The following is a 15,088-nucleotide window of genomic DNA, read 5'->3' on the forward strand; positions in this document are numbered from 1 at the left end:
AATAGTACCTGTCCTCTCTGGAGGTTTGATCAGTAGACCTCTGCTAGCAGTGACCTTCTCTATCACTGAATAAAAGCTTTAACTGCATTTTGGTCCATCCAGTTGTTATTAGAAGTGAGGAAAAACTGTATGGACTTTGGCCTACACGAGACCTAGCTGTGGTGACGCACTGTTATATCTTCATTTTAATGAGATTTATAACACAGCAAGGTGATGCCTATGATTTTTTTTATTCCTTATTCTAAGCTCTTCCTGAGTGCTCTCTATTACTGTGAGCCTGTCTGACACTTTGTCTGTGTGTTAGGTATTAGATGTGCCTGAATGTGCCTTTAGTGTGTGTGTGTGTGTGTGTGTGTGTGTGTGTGTAATCCTAGTATCTTGTGCTCCTGATGCCTTACTCCTTAGCCAGTTTGACAGAGCTGGGCTTGGCTCCGATGGGAATCCCATGCTTGTGCAGTGCCTCTATCAGAACCTCCCGCATGTCTTTGTTGTATGAGTCAAAGTCGAAGACATTTCGCACCACACTGGCTAAACCCTCGCCAGGGAATTTCTGTTGGGAGGTAAAGTGGAGTAGGAGAAAGAGAAAGGAAGGATGGATGGGGATAAAGGAAAAGTGAAGGGTCATTGCCAAAAAGGAGAAAAAAAGGAGAGTGTGGACACATAGAGAGAGGGAGGATAGCGATTGGAATGAAGAGGAGATAAGAAAAAGAGATAAAAGCGCAGGGGGGGTTGCAAGTAGGAGGAAGAACAGGGGAAAAAAGCAGAGAAGAGGGAGTGAAGAGGGTCAGACAAGGAACAAAAGTTAATATGATTTACAGTTCCTCAACAGGGGTCAATGTGGGGGCAGAGTCTGGAATAAGGCATGCTATCTGAACAGTAACTCATCGCGAGACTCTGACCACAACACTGACAGTTCAAACAAGTCTATTCTCTCTTATGGAGGGTGTTACAGCATTTGTTATTGTGTCTGTGATATAATTAGAGAGATACAAGTTATATTGCCTCAATAAATTCTCTGTATTGTACAGTAACTATGGTGATACTCTGGTAAATAGGCAATGTAGGCAGAGAAAGAGAGAGGAGATACTGTGATACAGTCAAGAAATCTTTACTAAACAATGAAAATGTTGGGAGACAAAATCCAGACTACTGTAGGTGAGTTCCTCTCAGAAGGGTAGAGGTAAAATAAATTCATTTCTTCAATGTCACAGAATATAGCTCCACCCTCATCAGACAGAGGATTCTCAACTGTGAGAATCTGCTGCTTTTCCTCATTTCATATCATTATAAACTGAATATCTTTTGAATTCTCCTGCGGCTGATCAAACAAAACAGGCAACATGAAAACACTACTCTAGGTTCTGGTAACTTTAAACAGACATTTCTCCTTATTTTTGTAGGCAAGCCTTCTGTCCCAGTAAAAGCTGGGTACTGTTTGTGTACAATACACCCAACTTTTAATGCTTGCTTAAATGTCTAAGCACAATGAGCTATATAAGACCTTTGCCTAAATAGAAGGGGTGTAGGGGTATTATTATATGCAGTATATCATGTGAAGGAAGCAGCATCAACAAAAAATGAAAAAAGTAAAGTCTGGACACTTACTCCAAGCCAAACAAGAACTAGTTTAAGTGTTTATGGTAGGAGCTACAATTGACTGTTTTTATGCATTTTTAAAAAGACACAATGTTCATAATGATTTCACAGCTCTGGATCCTGGGGCATTATTCGGAGAATAATTGCACTTTCACAACTACATATTACAAGTTACTTACACTGTTTGTCGTATAAATTGATGCAAAGTCAATAACAACCTCTTCCAAACTGGTTAAAGCTAAAATATAGATTAAACGTACAGACCACTGGGCTGTATTGATCTGGGCTCCCAGTTACCACAAAGGTGCAATTATGACCAAATGTGAAATAGTGATTAAGACCAACAGTGACTACTGCCTTGAAAGAAGCAATTTAGACCTCAACTAAATTGTCTTTCATCTGTCCCTCTCCTCCACATGTCAGTGCTGGTGGTGATTAATGACAGGAGTGGGTGGCCAGTGGGGAAATCAAATGTAAGGGCTTGTCCCTGTGCACTGAATTATTGATCCGCTATTGATAATGGTGCAACCTCAAATTGTAATTTCACTCCAAGTGCCATTACTCTAGTTTCTCAACATTATTCCTTCTTTTTAAATACATTGTGTACATCTCTAGACAACTAACACTACAGGAAGGCAGAAAAAGGGAAAGGGAAAAAAGGCAAATACATACTGTATGAAATAAGCATGTGTATATTCCATTCAGTCAAACAAGCTGAAAATACTCCTTGTTTTTACTTTTACTGCTAAATTGTAAACAGCAGCATATTGATGATGATGATGATGGGAGTAAAGGTGAGGAAGGGGAAGTGTAATGTATGTATGTATGTAATCAGCATGTGCTACACACTATGGCTCCACACTGTTCATCTGGAGATGGACACATGAATGGAGAAGCTGAACGGCAACGGCAAAACAATAAAACAGAATTAAAACTGTAGTAACTATGGCTACAATACTCTCTGCTAAACACTCATGAATGTTACACTGTGTTTTGAATGTCACTTTGTTTCTGAAGTCTTGGATAGATTATATATAATAGTAATATAAGAAATAAATTGTTTCCCACTGGAGTCTATTTAGTAATTTCATACAGACAGAAACCAAAGTGAGAGAGTGCAAGAATCTCATCCAGCATGAAATATGTTGCTTTGATGATCCCAGACTTCCAAAGGACACTGAAGTGAAACATGACCATAATTACTCTCAGCTATCTGCTGAGTTGGAGGGATGTTTTGTGGTGCAAATCTGTGGGCTCTGAATAATGAGTGGATAAATGGTGAAATGGGTGAATGGAAGGAGAGAAACTTCTTTGACAGCACCTATAGTGTGATACATCACAGATAATATGATGTGTTTTCATTTCTATTACCACCACCACCCCTGATTTATTCTTTTTCTCCCTGCTCAATGTTTCTCTGTGTGCCAGCATCTCCTAGACCCTCCCTTTAACTCCCTTTCCATTCTTCCATTTAGACTACCAGAAAAAAAGGGTCTAAACTTCTCAAACTCTTTTTTTGTGCATTACACAAAAAATTGTGTCATCTTTGCATCGGACAACTGAGTGCAGCACTATGAACGCTTTCCAGGAGAGACTATCTGAAAATAAACAATCTTGTCTCGCCCTTCTCTGTGACGGCCAGCTTTTCATCCCTCCCTCACGTCTGGCCATTCAGAACAGCTGCAACCTGTGCAACTGTACTCTTTTGCCTTTTATCATAGTTCTTTTATGACGTAACCGGGACCAAGACCAGCTGCAGATTATACAGCCAGTCTTGTGTAACAGAGAAGGTTAATGTGTGTGTCTGAGTGTGTGCTCTGGTCAGTTTGGACTGAGGTGGGAACACAGTCTTCCCTCTCTGTCACAGCTGTGCTGTGAAGACACTCTCTTGCATTATTAAAACATCTAGCAGTGTAGCATTAAGGTCACATAATCTTTATGAATAATTGATAAAAAGAAGTCTGAGACCAAACCTGAGAAAATAAAAAAGCAAAAGAAGTGCTGTTCAGTTGAAGAATATGTATCATACAGTATGTATATGGATGTTTTAGTGTTCTTCTTACCTGGAGGTGTTTGACGATGTTGACCACCTCTCGAGTGGAATAGGGGTAGGTGATGGTGCCCTGGTCAGCCATGGACCTCAGCTCTCCAAAGGCAGCCACCAGCTTCTGCAAAGTAGCATCGGGAACGTCTGGGCCATACTGTTTCAGCATTGCCAGCTCTGCCTGGGGCTTTGGATTGTCCACTGCATGGCAGCTAAAAATATCACCTGTTCAGAGGACAGCAACTAGTCATCTTTTCTTGTAGGGGTAGTTGCTCCCCACCTAAACCACACTGACACAGTTCTGCTTGTCCACTTTGCTGGTCTCTGTAATGGGAATCATTGATTGAGCACATAAAAACAGGCCCTGCCAATATGATCTACTTGCAGAGACTCAACAAGAGCAGTTTCAAACACGCAATTCCAGTCCAACCTGTGATACCTAGAGTCAGCAAAGTAGCAGTAGCAGCTGCAGTTTAAACCTGCTGATCTGCAGCATCTACAGGCAAGGAATGTAAAAGCTACTGCTTAGTTGGTAAAAATATGAGTGAAACTAAATAAAGAAAATGACTATTCATCTGTAGTAGGTCGTGGGTGTTGTGCATGTGTCTGTACCTAGAGCTCCAAAAAAGTCATTGCCCAGGAAAGGAAAGCCAGGTCTGTTAGCCAAGACAAGCATCCTGAAGTCTGGATGCATGACTATGACATTGGGCCTCCCCTTAGCTTCACGTGGATCTTTGGAGGAGAAACAGTAATCGTTAGCACATCACACGACATGACAAGCAAACGCATCACAGTGAGCACTCATACTTCCTGTTTCTGCCTCTATCTTCTTCTTAATTCTCAGTGTTTTGATTTGATTTGTGTCACTGAGTCTCACACACACCGTTACTGTTCTGATAGCATCTGGAACTCTCAAGTTTGTGTTTATGAAGTCTCATGGTTATGTTTGCATTCCTCTGGGAGGAAGAGACTCTCAGCAATGGAGCAGCTGTCAGCAGCTTGTGTGATTACGTGGGACTACATGGAAAAACTACATGTTTACAGTCCAGCATGATCCAAAATCTACTGGTACCTGTCCATAAAGGCTTTTATCCTAAGCCTCCTTTAGTGTCCTGCATCTGATGTTTTAACCATGTTTGTCTTCTAGGACATCCAATCCTCAACTCGTCCATTTAATGGACCTGCTTCTGTCTGCTCATTGTATCTGGGACGTGTCTGCTGTCAAGGTGTTAAATCCTCCATGCGCATGTGATTGTGGATATGTGTGTACCTGATATGATTCTGCGTCCGTCGGCCAGAATCATCTCTCCACTCTCCACCAGGGTTTTGAGGATGCAGGTGACGTTCGTAGGAGCTTTGTCGGCCTCGTCGATCACTAATATGTGACCCAGCTTCACTGCCTTAACCTACACACACACACACACACACACACACACACACAGAAACACAGACACACACACACACACACACACACACACACACACAGAAACACAGACACACACACACACACACACACACACACACACACACCTCATTTGTTTAAAAATGTCAGATAAAAGGTGAACCTTTTACTGGAGGCTCTTAATAAGTTAAAAGGAAGAAATGATATGCACCTTACTAAGATTGTTACAGATGCGGTGTTGGACGTGAACCCTGTGGCAATCTGATCATCTTACTCATCAGACTCCTGTATAAATAAGCCTCCCCCTAGATCTCAGAAGTTCATTTGGTGAGCACAATATAATTATAACAGATAGAAAAGGTGGCCAAAACTATGTATATAAACTCCAGTTTTATCAAACTGGAATTTCCCTTTAAAGGTCCTAGATACCGACTATCGACCCTCGCAGGTGTTTCCACTTATTTTGATTAATTAGACCTCAGGACTGTGTATGTGTATACCATGAATGTGGGTGTGTATGATCAATGTATCAAGAATGTATTCACTTTCAGAGCATGGAGCGTGTGTGCAACATGTGGCCTCTGCAATACCAAGTGTGACCACTACGCAAAAATGCATTATTATTGTATTATTTCTTTGGTCTATAAAAGTGTTGCTTACTCTCCTGTTGCACCTGTTAAGGTTGGTGCTACTATGGCCTTTATCCTCCTAACTGGCACACAGATTTTCTTTGACTTCATGTAAATCTCTGCAAGACTCTGCCCAAACTAAGCAGCCAAAATACTTGGTGCAGGGCTTTGCGATACTAAGAGTTGACAATAAGGAATTTCTTAACATGTTTTTTTATCTCTGGGAAAAAGTTTACTATAGAACCGGAAACTGTATTCCAGATTCTATGACCTCTTTTAGAAACCTTAAATTGTGTAGTGTGGTTACACATTTATACATTATACATTACATTATACATTTACACCTGTGGCAAGTCAATATGTCTGCTGTAAAAAAAGGTAAACTGTAGCGAGTCATGAAAATGAGTCTGTAAAGGAAGTACGGAAGCTATGCAGGCTTTGGGAAAAAAGGAGGAGAGAGAAAAATGCATGGATACCATATGAAAAGTGTGTGGAAGAAACAAAAAAATTCAATACTGTCTTTTTCCCTCCTGTTGATATGATACACTGAGCATGTAAAGCAATCTCTTTTTACACATGCTTGACATATATGTCAGATACCTGCCAGTCAATCTAGCTGCTGCACAGTCGAGTTAATTTGCTACTCGGTCTCACACAATGAATGCAACCACACTGAGCCGGGCTGCACGAACACAAGGCAAGATAATGTTTGATGACTCTGTTCTTTCTTTCTAATGTCTGTTACAAAGTAAATTGCCTAATGTGATCACTGGAGTGCTTCCTTTATGTCTCCCCAGCAGACAGGCAGCTCAAACCAAATCCAAAACAGATGAGAGCTGAAATGGGAAGTTTTTGCTGAGCCACTGTGGGTGTGTGGGTGGCTGACACAACTTCGCCATTTACAAAAGCAATTACTTGAACATACAATTACAATTGCAACTTTATCAGGCCGCAATTTCAGTGCATTGTGTTTATGGGATCAAATGGCCAATTGTGTGTTAAATGTGTGTTACTAACTGACCAGAGGAGAGTCCTCGTACGTGATGATCCCATCTCGCACCGAGGGCTGCAGGGTCAGAGTCTGGACAGTCGTATCCCTGGGGGAGCAGAAAACAGGGTTACATACACACACATGCACAACAATGAGGTGACACTGTATATATTCATTTATAGAAATGAAGTTGCACTTATTAGGTCAGATGTAAAATTTCCCTCTGCACCTTGACTCCAAAGTTTCTTCATATTGTAAGAAAAAAAAAGGTCTTAGAAATAGGTGTCTTTCCATTAAAAACTGAAATCAGATTTCTCTTTTCCTCTCTAAATAGCTCATTTGCTCCTCAACCACAAGCAACCTGGGAATACTAGGCTTCTATACATTTATAATTAACTTCATTGTTTTTGGTTCACATGTCCAGAGAAAGGAGCAGATCAGTTTAAAATGGTGATTTACCTGAAATATATACACACAAACCCAAAGCTTGGAGTGTTTGTTGAGAACAAACCTCAGAGAAGTTTTCAGTTATAAAGAGTGACGTGAAAAGTGGTAAGAAAAGTAAAATAAGGTGCTGAGTTTCTTTAAGTAAGTAAAAAAGCTGTAACTTAACTGTAAAAAGTCCAATTTACACCAGTTTTTTTTTTCGTAGCCCTCCTCATACTTTGTTCTCACAGAGGCCAAGTGAGTTTTCACTGATCTCCAGAGGTGGTTTTGATGAACAGATTTCACATGTCTTCAGTGCATTTCCATATCTGGTTTCTGTGCAGTGTTCTTTTACCTCAATACCAATCACCAAAGATGCAGGCCAGTGAAAAATGGTGTCAGTTATACTGTACTTAAAATCAACAGGCCAGCAAATGAAACATAACATTGAAGCATCTCCCCAATAACTTTAATTCCCTAGTGGCATCCAAAATTATCACTCCCTCTTTCTCTTCAACCCACCCTCCAGCCCTCCCTCCAACACCCCTCTCTCCTCAATATCTCAGTGTGACCCAGGAGCTGTCCTAGTTTCCTCCCTGGCTGGCTGCATCTCTCTTGCTTTTCTGAGCCACATCTCTGTAGGCTTTCAGTCACAGGCTCCCAAAAGCCACATGCACAGATCCTCCTGCCTCTGCCCTGGTCTAATATTAGCTGCTGCTACAGTAGCTAACCAGGCCACATCCATGCTCATCTCCTCTTCGACTTTCACAGGACTTTGACAAACTACACATACACGCAAATCGAGAGGAGAAATCTGTTATCTCTACATGTAGATGTGCTTTTGATATTTGACCACAGACTCAATCTCACTGAATTTCATCTATTTTCCTTCAGTTATTCGGGTTTGTATGTGATGACTTATTGGCATTCTGCTTGTTGCCTATCTCAGACACACAAAGCACCACCTTCTTATTAGTGGCAAGATCAATACAAGGCCCGTCTCTGCCTCTGATTGATCTAAATTACATTCAATAGCAAGGCTGATTTCACAGCACATAACTCATTGCTTCATGGATGAGCAACTCTGACCTAATTTTCCTGAGGTGTGATCATGTGAGTATTTATAGAAGCAGTGAACCCAACTTAACAAGGACTTCTTGAAATGCTTCTTTAATATGGCCATGTAAAGTCCTTGTTCTAGTGAAGGATGGCCTCATTTACTGAGGACTAAAATAGTCTTTGATACCCTTAGATGGGAAGGAAGAGGCTGGCAGGGGGGTAAGTGAAAACGCTGGCTGCTCACGTCTCCCTTAAGTAGAGCTGCTTTGTTCTTCTTGTTGGGAAACTACAAGCACATCAAAGAAACATATGTGTTGATTACTCCTGAAAATCCTCATAACTGACCAAGAAACTGACATCCTGTTTGGGAACCTCTCGACCATCCCAACAGAAGTAACAAAGTGTAAAAACAAGAAGAAGAACTGAACCTGAGACTATGAACTTTTAATGCACAAAAATAATAAAAATCCACGATATTGATTAAAAAAATGTTTTTTTCAGACAACGATATTCAGAGAAAGTTTGAGACGGTGATGAAAAATGGAAAAAGTTGGTCAGAGGATTTTGTCTTTAGCAGAGCTAGGTATATAACACTCTCTTATGCAGTGCCTGGAAAAGCTCAAACTGTTGAAAGAGGATTAGAAAAGAGAATGAAGCCCACAGTGACTGACATTTCTTTCTAATTTTCCTTCTGTGTATGGCTTTAGGTGAAGAGGGAAAGTTCACAAGTGCACGTTCAAAAAACCTTCAGTAGTTTCCAAGATAATGTGACACCTGTAAGTGGAAAAGTGCTTGGGTAAAATACTTGTGTGCACTTTGAAATAACACGTTGATTCTCCTCACCTGTGGAGCTGTAGGTATTCTCTGGGCCTATTCAGAAGGTGCAGGAACCGGTCCACTATCTTATTCTTACCCACACCCTGAAAGGATTGGAAAACAAAACATTTAGCAACAACTTAAGTTGAAGAAACGTATCTTTATGTATCAAATATGTTCAGTAGCTAGGCTGTAAGGAGAGATAAAGAGGTGTTCATTCCATCTATGCAGACACAGGGAGAGCCGAGTGTGTCCCTTGGTTTGGATGGTTGTATGTTGTGACAGGGGCTGTTCCCTGGGACTCCCACTGGCTTCCCATAGAGCCTGCCTCTCCTGGATGGCTACTGAGTCTCTCGGCCAGTTTGTCAGACATCCAGTAAGCTGCTCTGACAGCTCCTAATGTCTTAGCTTCGCCCATGCATGGTCATGCACTCAGATTTGCAAATAGCTTCTCCCACTCAGTCTCTCTCCCACACATAAACATTAATGCAAAAACACACAAACACAACCACCTCTGGGCTGCCAACACACCACGTCCACTTTCAATCCCTCCTCCTCCCCTTCTCCTCTGCCCATTAGGACCAGACTGGGGGCACAGAGTGTCCCTGAGGAAGTGCTACATGCTCCCTTATGCCCACAGACAGCTGTGTGCAGGAGGGGTTGGAGGGTGACATCAGGGTGCAGGGAGCCAGTTTCATAACATCCCTCCACACTCAAACAGGGCACAATTGGATCTCTATGGACGGCACATGACACTCACCTGGTTGCCCACCAAAAGGAGGTGCTCTCCTAACAGAAAGTCTTTCAGCATGTCCTCCATCACCATCATGTGCTGCAGAAACATTTAAACAAACAGTCAACTAACAGATAGCTCACAAGTTATAACATGACTTTAATTGAACCCAGATGGACATTTTCACATGCATACTATACATACATACAAAAAAACAGGGATAAGGTTTCTCCTCCCCTCTGCTCTCAGTGCTTTTCACAACTGTGTTTCTACTCTAAAGACAGAAAGCAGGCCATTCAAAAAGTAGGGCATCCTCCTTGCTCTCATCCTATCTCAGCCTCTTCCACTCTTATTTCAGTCTCCAATATAAGCAGGCAGAAGAAAAAGGGCAGAATGAGGACAGGGAGAAAGAGTGGGAAAGAAATAAATCTGGGTCACACAGCGTTACCGGTGTTGCCAGAGGATGTCAGAGTGTCATTTCCTTAGCTGGTTCCTCCCTGGGCATGCTGTAGTCACACTGGGCCACAGTGGCCAATCAGTTCAGACATGACACACCAACGTTGAAGTAAACAAAAAGGGGTGTATATGTTTCACCAAACAAAATATAAAATCTACCTATACTTATAGATCAACAATGTAATAATATATAATATAACTAGAATAAATTCATGTAGCTTAGCAGAGCGGTAACTGATAATTTCTAAGATTTCAGCAGTTGTATGTATTTTGTTAGAGCCGTTGCCACTGAGTTAGTAGGTGAGAGGCTAAACATTACATAAGGTGGGAATTTTATTTTAATACAAGAGATCAATAAACATGATGCTGAAACTACTATATTACATCTACAGGCAAAGGAGCTTACAGATCTCTGCATTTCTTGATGTGTGTTTAATACTAGCAATGAAAATGTGCAGTTGTAGGAGGGCATGGTGTCCATTTGTATCTGTTTATAGATTTATGGTATGTACTGTATTGATTTTGCAAGACCTTTGCTCTTTTTCATAATGATCACAACTGTAAGCTAACCACAACCATTCAATGATATCAAGTGTTTTCCTGCTGGACACACTAAGGCATGAATACAGTGCAGAATTAAAGTCACATTGCTTTCTTATCCAATAAAATCCAGGTCAGCTACAGTGTACTGGGGCCAATTTTACTGCCAGGCCAGGACTGAGATTAGCATCTGCGAGACTCCAGTGTATCTGAAAGGGCCAGGCAGGAACAACAAAGAGCGTGGCCTTGGGAAATATCAGTTAATACCAGAACTAAAAGCAAAATCCTTCATAATGAAATAAAGTCACACACATTGCAACAAGGACAGAGTGATATTAATAATAACAAGAGGAGGACTGAAACTGAAGAGGATCAGAGTTGGCTTTTCGCTGGTGTATGATCTCATTTGAATGAACATTGTGTGTGCTGTGAATATTGTGTAGTGATGAATACACAGACTGATCTTTCTCAGTTTGGGAGAGAAAAAAAACAAAAACACTGGATTATTCTTTATTGTTTCTAATCCAGCTTTTAGCCCTTATGTGATGAAATTTGGGTCATGTCCTGGAAATGAATGTCTTTCTGGACCTCTTTTACAGTCACACAAAGGCTTGGTGAAATGTTTTCTTGCTGTTACAGATTTGGTTTGGACTGACTGGACCATGTATCTCACTACGTATATATTTGGTTGTGAATGGGTGCGTGATTACCTGAGGATTATCATAAAAGAGCACGTCTGGAACTTTCATTTTCTCATTGGGGTTGTAGATGGGAGCAGACACGTTGCCAATAGTCAACACACCATCCTTTACCATACCTGGAGAAATACAGGAGAGGCTGTCACTGTGAGTGTGTTTGCACTGGCCTTGACTTGAGAATTCTTCCTGCTGAGCAACTCCTCTAGAGCTACTGATATGAGGAACTGTTCCTTATACCGCTATCCACATTTGGACTTCCAGTCTGCAGACTCAACTCATCAGATCTTAGCTTGCTTCTTTAACCTCTGCCCTCCAGGTACAGTGTTTCCCCTACCACTGTCTTGGCAGGGTGGCTTGCCCCACCAATGTGACCCCCCTGCCCTCCCAAGAAACCAAAGAAAAATTTATTAAAAATCAAAAATTAAGAAAACTAAATATTCTATTTATGTGATTTACCGAATTATTGTGTACTCATTTAATTTCAATGTAAGAGTCTATCACATTTCATTTCACATTTCTCTTCTCGCCACCTGCTACACATGTGTGTAACCCCATCCGCACACACATGGAACAGAGGAGACAGGTTGACATCTTGTTAGGTTAAGCACAATAAAAGCTCCTACAAGAGCTATAAATCTCTGTGAAATCGTAGATGGAGAAACATCAACCCCAAATGTCTGAAAGCCAAAGAATCAGCACATGCAATAGGCGATGGTGTCAATACTGGCTGACAGCATAGCAGCAAGTGGTACACATCAACATTAATGAACAACTGCAGAATACTGCTAAATCTATGCTAAATGTTCTGCCTTGTAACTGAACACTGTGACACCACACTGACCCAGTGGTGGTTTACCTTCAAAGCCCTGGCCTAAACCTAGATGGACACTAAAATAGCAGAAAAACTCCTTTTACTCTATGAAACATTGAGCAGTTGAGTAAATCTCATCGAGATAGGTGATTGGAACTTACAGCTGTGATTACGGGTGTGTTCAGCAGGATCTGGTGTGTCCTGTATGGAGCAGTTGGCAAGGCTTTTTTCAAGGGAGGCACGAGCAAGGCTGGGCAAGAACCTACAACACACATGCACACGTTTAATCACTGGTGCACACAATCATAGATCATTTAAAAAAAAAACACACCGTTTATATGGCACTTCTGCCACAATAAATCACAGCCCAGATAAACACGCAGAAACAAGGAATGCGTGGTGTGTGAGTGTGTGTGTGTGTGTGTGTGTACCTAGAGAGACAAGCCTTATTGACAGCATGAGCGATGCTTTCCTTGGGGTACTGAGAGAGACGGCGACAGATCCTCAAGAGCTGTCTGGTGGAGAGAGAAGAGGCCAGAGACTGTGCCTGGAGATACACACCACACACAAATAAATTACTTAGATTGCACACATGTAAACAAACTGGTTAGAGCACACACACATATACACACACTTACTGTGGGGTCGTTTGTCTTGCGGAGACTGTGTGTGAGATGCAATAGCTGCTCTGCTGCCTCCATTGGAACATTAGGAGTCTAAACAGTGAGAGAATGAAAGCAAGACAGACTGATGAAGAGGATAGTATTTCGATAAGGATTTAAGTTACAAAAATCTTGATCCACAATTTGAAAGGAGAGGTGCTGATTTAACTGCTGCTGTTGCTGCTAACTCAACTGTATGTGATTAAACAGAGAGGTTATTTAGCCTACCCTCACAAATATAAACAGTGTGGGCACAATAATAGAAACACCTGACAGTACAGCGCAAAAGACAGCTGAGAGTAGGTATTCATGTGAAATGGTTTGTAAAACTTAAAAATCACAAACTATGAAATAATAATTAAAATCACACAGTTCACTGCCATTTCTCATTGAAATCCAGATGTCAGGTGAGTAGTATGAATTTATTAGATTATTATTTATTGTAATGTTCTGCAAATTTCAACATATACAGTATTCATACTACATATTCATAATATCAAATAAAAGGCAAAAAATCGCACATTAAATCTTTAAAAAATACACCACAGTCTAAAGATGACAGAGGAGCTGCAGAGAAATAAAAATAAACCAACACCAAAAATACTACAGAGCAGCTTCACCACATTTAAACCAACAACAAACTGAACGGAAAGTTTGTCTGTGCTGACAAGAGTATCAGTGCATGTCAGGTGAACCAAATCAAGCAACACAACATCCCAGTGAATGGCCAAACAAGGTCTGCCTCTCATTTTTTGTATAAGTGTGTCTGTGTGAGGCCAACAAGTTGTTTAACATTGCACCTTACAGTATCACTGCCAAGTCACAATTTATTTGGAAAAACTCTGCTGTTGCTGAGCTCCACAAAAGGCCAACAATGAACCGCTGCATCCTGCACTAAATCTTATTTACCAACTCTGTTTGTTTTGAATCGAGTCCTGGCTAAAAAAGGAGCACTGCATATAAATATCATTTTTCTGACTCACTTGAAATAAGTTCCTATTAGCCCCTGCACTGGTAAACTCTACACAGAAGTTGGAAAGTCTCTATTCTCTCACCTGCACCTAGTTAATCACGCATCAAAGGCGACGTCCAGGTTAGAGCGGTGTTTCATATTTGAAAACTTTCATGTCTCTGACAAAACAATTTGCAACTGCTGAGAAGCTCCGAGGCAGCAGATGAAAATGATACAATCATAGAAACAGCAGGGAAACATGTTACAGTCAATGATGACTGGGAGCTGCTGATAAGACTTCCAACACATTTAACACCTATTTATTAACAAACTCACACTTTTAGGTTTCCTGTAGGTTTCACAAAAGTTGTACAATTGTACCATCTAAAACTGGAGTCATTCTAATGAACAGTGATTTGTCATCCTTAAAATAATGCAGTCTCAGAGAATTTCATTTTATTAGTTTCATTGAGAAAGGTTTTTCACACTCGTGTGAACTAGTGTGAATGGACAAATGACATTGGATGGTTTACAAATCACTGATACATATAGCAGTAAACAGTGTGGATTGTATGTATGGAGGTGTTGTGTCTCCGTGTGTATGTGTGTGTCCTACCAGTCCCTGTATGAGGCCCATCTCCTCTCCTTTGGCCAGTGGGGTGACAGTGTGATAGAGGAACATGGTGAGCAGCTCTGGGCCCAGCCACTGCTGGCCTCTGCTGTTGCTGCTGCTGCTTGTACTGGCACCAACAACAGGGGGCTCCGCCAGGGCCAGCACCCTGAACGACGGGTGGATGGGGAAGATTGACCTGAAAATACACACAAACACACACACCAGACAAGAGTTACACACTTGTAGTGGGAAAACATCTGTTCAGCCGTGTTTAAGTAGATGTGGAGGGCAGGTGCACGTGGTGTTTGTCACTGATGTGTGTGTGGTGTGTGTGTGTGTGTGTGTGTATGTGTGTGTGTGTGAGTGAGTGTGTGAGTGTGTCCTACCCAATCTATGTCAGGAACAGGAGCATGACTTTTGACAGCTGGCTGTGTAATTCTTTGATTCAAGAGGACAGCAAAGTCCATTTCGATCACCCCACAGAGACATCCACACTGCAACAGGATATATTTACTCTAATGTGGGCGGAAGCAGGCGCTAACCATCATCATCACTGGATGCGTGTATACACAAAGATATCAGAGGCTGTTATTATTGGGCTTAACCATACACTGCATTCCACTATATACTTGTTTTGCTTGTTTTCACATTCACTTTCTC

The 15,088-nt window shown here is 41.3% G+C and overlaps 1 protein-coding gene across 1 annotated transcript in view; it reads right to left on the bottom strand.

Moving 5' to 3' along the window:
* The window catches only part of vwa8 (von Willebrand factor A domain containing 8), a 61,405-nt gene that overhangs the window by 29,645 nt on the left and 16,672 nt on the right, over positions 1 to 15,088 (bottom strand). The window contains 12 exon segments of the mRNA XM_018704404.2: positions 399 to 550; positions 3,660 to 3,865; positions 4,253 to 4,372; positions 4,911 to 5,046; positions 6,693 to 6,768; positions 8,991 to 9,067; positions 9,724 to 9,795; positions 11,403 to 11,509; positions 12,363 to 12,463; positions 12,633 to 12,748; positions 12,840 to 12,917; positions 14,432 to 14,624. Of these exon segments, the coding sequence (XP_018559920.1) occupies positions 399 to 550; positions 3,660 to 3,865; positions 4,253 to 4,372; positions 4,911 to 5,046; positions 6,693 to 6,768; positions 8,991 to 9,067; positions 9,724 to 9,795; positions 11,403 to 11,509; positions 12,363 to 12,463; positions 12,633 to 12,748; positions 12,840 to 12,917; positions 14,432 to 14,624 (1,434 nt within the window).

The sequence above is a fragment of the Lates calcarifer genome, linkage group LG1, assembly GCF_001640805.2.
Source record: "Lates calcarifer isolate ASB-BC8 linkage group LG1, TLL_Latcal_v3, whole genome shotgun sequence".
Taxonomy (NCBI): Eukaryota; Metazoa; Chordata; class Actinopteri; family Centropomidae; genus Lates; species Lates calcarifer.